Source organism: Blennius ocellaris (genome assembly GCF_963422515.1).
Source record: "Blennius ocellaris genome assembly, chromosome: 18".
NCBI lineage: Eukaryota > Metazoa > Chordata > Actinopteri > Blenniiformes > Blenniidae > Blennius > Blennius ocellaris.
The window spans coordinates 10810929-10818863 of record NC_137667.1 but is presented as its reverse complement, the minus strand read 5'-3'; the positions used below and the strand labels follow the sequence as shown (position 1 = coordinate 10818863).

The 7935-nt window shown below is 43.2% G+C and overlaps 1 protein-coding gene across 1 annotated transcript; it reads left to right on the top strand.

Annotated features, from left to right (window-relative positions):
- Window positions 1-5435: 5435 nt before the first annotated feature.
- On the top strand, window positions 5436-6380 carry tmem121ab (transmembrane protein 121Ab; the record flags this gene model as incomplete). Its single annotated transcript, XM_080514473.1, has 1 exon — window positions 5436-6380. The coding sequence occupies one exon, from the start codon at window positions 5436-5438 to the stop codon at window positions 6378-6380; it is 945 nt and encodes a 314-aa protein (XP_080370599.1).
- Window positions 6381-7935: the final 1555 nt, after the last annotated feature.

Below are 7935 nucleotides of genomic sequence, written 5' to 3'. Positions count from 1 at the left end.
GCTGAGCTGTACTCTGTGTACCGAGGAAATTCAAAGCAATCTGCCACCTCTCCCGAAACTAGCCAAGCGCCGACTGTAACACAAAGGACGGCGCGAAACACCTGCTGAGATGATGGAGATGGCTGGCGGCCAAGACGACATATGGGTCTCATTCTGGCCCTAATGAAGACAACCTGACATAAATATCGGACAAAACGGCCCACTCTGGAGACCCACATTGTCCCACTGCAGTGTTGCCGACATTGACGTAAACATTTGATCATCCTTGGGGTGGTGGGGGCAGGAAGAATGAGAGCCAAAGCATGGAGAGAAAACAGACATGGGCATGTAATGTGATACATTTAATGCATAACAATACAGCTTCCCAAAAGCGTAAACATCCCAACCTTGTTTGAAGCCTGCAGGTAACAGAGCATACCAGGCACAGTTGCAGGATGAAATGATTTGGCTGCTGTAAACAAGTGCAAGCTCACAACCTTCACAAGATGCATGAAGTGTCAGAACACCGCAGTGTTAAAGAAAAAAAAAAAAAAAAAAAACCTTCTCAGAGCTTAAAAGACATTGCTATCCTCAAACTCTGAGCCTGTGTCAAAAAAGACAAACATCAATCTGGCGAGAACACAGGCAATTAATTTAAATCCGTGCTTGGAAGGAGCCCATTTTCATGTTCACATTCAAAGGCAGCATCTGGAAAACAGCACCATTTAAATAAGGGCTTTATATACTTTTTAATCCAGAAACTAGAAAGAGAAAGAAGCCCATGGCAGAGTATTCATCCTTTGTACAAGGAGTAACTGGATTCTACTTTGGCCCAAACTGACCCCTTTTCACTTTATCTAAAACGATTTGCGAAAATAAACCTAAAAAGTAGCACTAATTCAAGTCCCTGCCCCAACCCCTATCCTCGTTGTGTGACAGCCTGAAGCCAGTCAGGGAGGCCAACCGTTAAAATAACTGCCTGACAACGAAGCTTGAGCTGTTTACAGAGATAATGGCCTGGACCACAGACACAATAATAGCCTCCCTCTGCGAAGAAATGTTGTCCTGCCAGTTCGCAGCCCTCCGTGTTGACTATTTATAGTCTGCCATAATTAATACGCTGTAATTGAAGCCTGTAAGGAGCGCTGAAACATACGGAGTGCAATACACAAAGGCCCGATGGTCTTACAAGGTGGAAAAAAAAAAGAAAAGGCAGGCAAAGGTGTGAATTGATTGTTGACACGGCCATCAAATTTCATATCAATGGACATTGCCTTCCATCTTTTTCTCCCCTTACAATTCTGAATTAATCTTTAGTCTCAACTTCTACATTATAAATGAACAGAATATGTAAAACAGCAATGCACTTCTGTCATCATTTAAAACAGACAAAGGCACTTTTTACACTTTTTGACAGATAGAATTACAAATCATCCAATGTTGTCAAAGTTCATCCGTTTCCTGCTTCCGAAGGCGCACACCTGTGACATCTCGGGATCTGTGTTTGACAGATGAACTAATAATTCCTCAAAGGTTCAAACCATCCAATTCATTAATGCTCGTATTATCACGCGGACTGTAATCCCTTCATTAGGGAAACAATCTCAAAGTCTTTTTTTTATTATAATTAATGGCATTTAAATGATGTGATGTGCAGTATATGTGGAAGCCCTCTTCCTTATAGCATGTTAATGATCCACCACATTCTGCTAATCAGTCAATTAATCACCATCTTATGAATTTAATCTCTTGCTTAGGCCCTGTTCTACATAATGGGTTTTAAACATTCAAATCCATGCATGGATTATAAATTAGGCTCATTCTGATGACACGCTCATAGACTGGGCTGACACTGACAGCACCTGATTGGAGATGCTACTGGAGAACATGACATTTTTCACCTCAACACACAAAGGTTCCATGCAGTGGGAGTTCATCCACTGCCTTGATTGTCAGGCGCTTTTAAAGATTTGATACAGTACATCTTCGTCAAAGGTGTGATTTTGTGATTTTAAAAACAAAGCAAATTGTTCTAGTAAGTTCGGATCACGAGTTTGAAGATGGTGCATCCATCTATGCACTCCATGTGTCCTACGCATACTGTAGAAGCAGTGGCATACTCAAGCCTTCAAGGCTGTTGGAGGTGCCCACAGCATTGACACAGAGGCTGTGTGGAAGTGGCTTTCAGTAGTGCAGAGCTTTCATATATCATTTGCCTATAAAGTATGAATTAGGCTTTATGGCAATTAATAAGTACTCATATCGGTACTCAGTATCAGCAAGAAGCTAAAGGTTAGTACTCTGATTGTATCTGGGTCAGTACAGTGACAGATTACCCTAATTGCACTTTTCTGAAAAAACAAGATTTTGCTACATTAAAAGTTTTCAATGTGATTTGTGTAAGCCAAACAACTTTGCAGAACTATTGCCAGCGCTCGGTGAGGGATACATACGTATGTCTTGATTTGACGTGTACTTCAGTAATGCTAATGTGAATTTATAAGTTTCTGCTGAGTATGAGGCTCAACCAACTTGAACTGAAGGAGAAGTTTCTGCTCAATTAACACATTTCACTTCCTCTTACCCTCTTTTTTTTCTCTTAATGCTAATATTTAGGCATGCTGTTATTTATAGATGAGCCCTGTGCACAAAGTGGGCCCCTGCTGCCAAGTTAAGCACTTGGCATCTGTATATTATTTTTTTCATTTTCCCAGATGACCTCATCAGCCTGACAGAGACCAACCTGTCACACACTTCACTACACACATCAGCTCGAATACTAAACAGGTCAAATATGAAGCCCTTGAAACATGGTTCTGCAAAAATGCAGCGTAACTGGATTCTGTAAATAGAATTGAGGAACAATGATATATGGGTTCTCATCAACAATACACATCTCTCCATCCATCCATTTTATGGATGAAGACAGGGTTCACCCTGAACAGGTCACCAGTCCATTCCAAGAGAGACAATCTCACACATGCTCACATTCACATGTAAAGGAAATTTATGGTCACCAAGCAGCCTCAAATACATGTTTTTAGAATGTGGGTGGAAACAGAAGTATTTAAAGAAAACTCACATATATGGATAAGACAGCACCACACAGAAAGGCAATTCAAACCCACAACCATTACGAAAAAAATAAGCAAATATTTAAACTACTAGAAAATACAGCCCATTCCAATCAATCTCAGTCTTGCACCAGTCTAAAACCTTTCCCACAGCCCAGGTAAACACAAAAATTATGTGTGTGCGCACACAAATCCAATGTTCATAACTCCAACAAACCCACAAGGACAAAAGCACAAACACCGTTGGCATCCACTATGACAATCTAGTACTACAATTCACCAAAATTACACACAGACAAACAAAAGAATACTAACACCACGATGGTCAAAGAACACCAGATACCAAACAATTGCATTACTCGTGGAGCCAGTAATTTATCATGACCTCGCCCAAGATAAATGGTAACTACAGGATATCTTCAAATTACTTAGACAAGATCAAAAGTATCTATTTAAACAATCAGTGCAAACTAGGAACAACCGTAAGCAAATCAAAAACCCTCGGATCAAAAGTCACATGAAGCCTCACTCGACCAGGCTTCCATTGTAAGACCTTGGTGCTCTGAAACAAAAACTATTGCATTATAGTTTAGCCTGCACGGGTTGGTGTAAAGTGGGAGCATCAATATCATTCTGAATTGAAGTTTTGTTATCCGTGCTGCAGATGCACCAAATGTTTCTTTCTGTAAATGGTCTAGATTTATATAGCACCTTCTAACCACACTGAGGTAGTCCCAAAGCGCTTTACATATCAGCTCATTCACCCATTCACGCTCACATTCACACACCAATAGGACAGAGCTGCCATGCAAGGCGCTAGTCGACCACTGGGAGCAATTTAGGGTTCAGTGTCTTGCCCAAGGACACTTTGACACATAGACCGGTGTAGACTGGGATCGAACCTCCGACCTCTCACTCCGAAGACGACCACTCTACCACCTGAGCCACGGTCGTGACAGTGCATTATAATCCCTCTGTAGAAGTCCCACTGCATCCATACGGCAATCATGATTTCCGTGCTCGGGTTTGGAAACAGAACCACACCGACTCAAAACAGGCACAGAAAATGAATGAACCCTTTGCCATCATCTGCCCCACTGAGCCTTGCCAAAGAAGAAAATGCAGTGCCAAGTAATGTAGGGAAAAAAAGAAAAGAAAAAGAGGTATGGAACAAGATGGGACTTTAAAATTGGTTGTAAAAGGAATTTTTGGAGAATAAATTCTCTATTAATTTGCCTCCCAAAAATTAGACTAAAGGGTATTATGGCCCCCAAACATACTGGATATATTACCTTTGCCAAGGGAGTATATTAAGCCATGCATCTTGATGTCATATGACTCAAACCAGACAATACAGAGGTAATAACATCCTGAAGCAGTCCTACATGTGCAATATGTCCTGTCCCATCAATAGTGAAACAGGCTATATTTGAGCCAAGCTGACACATTACTTGGCTCCTCATATGTGGATGGCCGTTGGCAATGAAAATGTGTTATATGGCCCAGTAGTGCTGACAGGTTTCTTTCTCCTTCTCCTCTGTCCTCCCCCCCTTCTCTCTTTATTTCTCCCTTCTCTAGGCAGTGGAGAGGCTGGCACGTGGCAAGAGGAGGTGGAAGGATGGATCTTCAGCCCTGTGTAAGAGCCTCCCCCTGGGGAAGCCGGCGTCACATGCAAGGCCTCATGGGCCGTTGACCTGCTGTCTCCGTGATTTATGGCGGCTGGGGGCCTATGGCCACTGCAGACTCCTCTCTTCTCTCTCCTCCATTCACATCCACGCACACTGCCGGACTGCAAGGAACCACACGCACCGCATTGCCGTCTGGAGGAGTATCCAAAAAGGGATTCCTCGCACATGCTGAGCTGCAGCACATGCATAAATAAAACGACTGCTATCAACAAAAAGAAACACCTCCATAAACATTCCTACAGTCCAGCACGGTGTTCAGCCATCCCTCCGAGCTCTCAGAGCGTTGTCTGTTTGACTGTGTGTGGATTACGATCAGTCATGGTGTGTCAGCTGTAGAGCCCTTTGGTGTAGCTGATGCTCAGGCCAAAGTGGGATCAATGGAAGTGCGCTGAGTAACGAGGTGATGTTCCTGTTTTCACGTGGTCTGAGAGCAATCAGCAGCCGGCAATTCTCCACTGACCCCACACAGTGCTCTGCTTTTACAACAGTCGTCCTCCTTTAAAAACCATTACTGCGCTGACCTATAGTTTTATTCTAATATCTGACGTGCCATTGCTGGACACAGAACCTCTTAAGGCACCGTAAATATATACTTTTATCTAACCTTCAAGCTCCCGAGTGTACATCACTTTCTGGACATTTTTAATTTTTAAAAGCTGTGGCCTGTGGGTGAGAGCTGACAGTTGCCCTCGCCATGGTGTTGCCACCCCCAGACAAACGCCACGTGTGCCTGACCACCATTGTCATCATGACCAGCATGGCCTTTATGGACGCCTACCTGGTGGAGCAGAACCAGGGTCCCAGGAAGATCGGTGTGTGTATTATAGTGCTGGTAGGGGATGTATGTTTCCTCATAGTGCTTCGTTATGTGGCAGTGTGGGTCGGGGCTGAAGTGCGCACCGCCCGACGAGGATACGCTATGATCCTGTGGTTTCTGTACATCTTTGTCCTGGAAATCAAACTCTACTTTGTCTTCCAGAATTGCAAAGCTGACAGGAAGAGTCTGGAGACAGTGGCACGGAAAGCTTTGACATTACTGTTATCTGTATGTGTGCCAGGTTTGTACTTGGTCCTCGTGGCTTTGGACAGTATGGAATATGTGAGGACTTTCAGGAAGAAGGAGGACATGAGGAGTCGTCTGTTCTGGGTGGCTCTGGACTTGTTGGACCTGCTGGATATCCAAGCCAACTTATGGGAGCCCCATTGGACAGGCCTGCCCATCTGGGCTGAGGGCCTGATGTTCTTCTATTGTTACATCCTGTTGCTCATTCTGCCCTGCGTGTCACTGAGTGAAATCAGCATGCAAGGAGAGCACATGTCCCCCCAGAAGATGATGCTGTACCCTGTCCTCAGCCTGGTCACAATCAACGTGGTCACCATTCTTATACGTGGGGTAAACATGGTTTTGTTTCAGGATAGCCGTGTTTCCACCATCTTTGTCGGAAAAAATGTGGTGGCCATTGCGACCAAGGCCTCCACCTTCCTGGAATACCGCAGACAGGTCAAGGAGTTTCCCCATCCGCAGAACGCCATGGCACTGGAGCTACAGCAGAACTCGGTCAGCCACCCACAGCCGCTGCCCAATGCCATCAGTTTGCCACATGAACCTTCACCAGCGCAAGACGTCATCGACACATGACCATCCGTGTTGGACCTACAAGTGTAGAAACTGAATGAAAGCTTCAGGAGTGGAGAATACCTAACAGAGAATTCAGCTGCATGACAGGATGTTTTTTTTTGCTCTTGTCAAGCCAACATGAACTGCTGTTAAACCCTAAAAAGAGATTTTTAGCATCACCTGCCTGTCAGAATATACTGTAAACCTACACTTGACTGACTGCGGCGTGCAGACTTTGAAGTCAAAACAAAGGTTTATATTGTGCTATTGTGTTTTTAATTGTTTCAAATGTTTTAAAAGTTCAATCTTTATTAGAGACAATCTTGCCACTGCGCAGCCCAGTGACATTATGTTGCATAACAACACGGACAGCTCTTCGCCCCTAAGTGAGTATCTTGTATTTTTTTTAAAGGTCACTTTTTTGACAGTGCGTCCGTGGCATTTCCTTTGAATTCCAGCTCCAAAGGACATACCACTCAGCATTGAGCACCGATGGGAGAGGAGGAGCAGAAAGTGACAAATGTCGGTCATGAGAGGCTATCTGTACTGTGTTAAAGCAAGGTGGGTGGCTTCTGTATCTGGTTCTGCTGAGAAAGATGCTCTGGGGAGGCTGCGGCTTCGGTCAGCGTCCAGCTTTACAACTGAAGGTCTGATTAAAGCACCGGTGCACAGCACTACACCGTCCACTGCAGACATCTCAGTGTGCGTTTCATTGTGTGTGTCTGTGCGCACAAGATGCACCTCTACAAAGTGTGTGCTTGAACACGTACGTGTCTGCCTCAGGTGGTTTATGTTATTTTAAATCATTGTGGAGCATATACGAGAGGCTGATGGATTTTGTGAATTGCGACAAAAAATGTAGACGTCAAACAAGGTGATAAGGGAAATGTGTTTTTTTTTCTTCAATTTCTGTACTGTACATTCCTCTAAGCCTCGCTCAAGCCTTGAAGACAGAAAATGCAGCGACCAGCCCCAAGAAAAAGCCTCAATCAAGAATCGACGAAACAAAATAGAGACAATAACATAGAAAATAAGAAATTTCAGATGTTATTCATTTTAATATTATAAATATTATTATTATCATTATGTACATTCTTTACATGTTGGAGGTCTATGATGTTTTAATAAAAGTATAAATGAAAGAAGATCATTGCAATCATGATTTTGTTTTTCTATCCAGTTGATTAAGATTGTATAAATTAACCTTTCAGTTCAGTTGAGTAGAAGTTTTTGCCCTTTTGTTCGTGACGACAACAACTTAACAAAAACATAACAGCAAGACCTTCTTTCTTATGTTTGGGATGAGAGAATCCTCGCAGCATATAAATATTTAGACAGAGCAGCCTTTTCCAGAGAGCCTAGAGCATTAATTTTCTTCCACTGAGGCTACCACATTTGGGGAACGCCAGCAGTAAATTTATCTTCAAAACGTGATAAAAATGTATGAACTTTTCCTCAGTTTCCCCTTCTCTGCACCCGGTTATCATTATCACCTTCCCACTTGGTTTTTTTGTTCTGTTAACAAGAATCTTCTATGTACCGACCCCTGTATCAGCTATCAAAAAGACAATCTTTT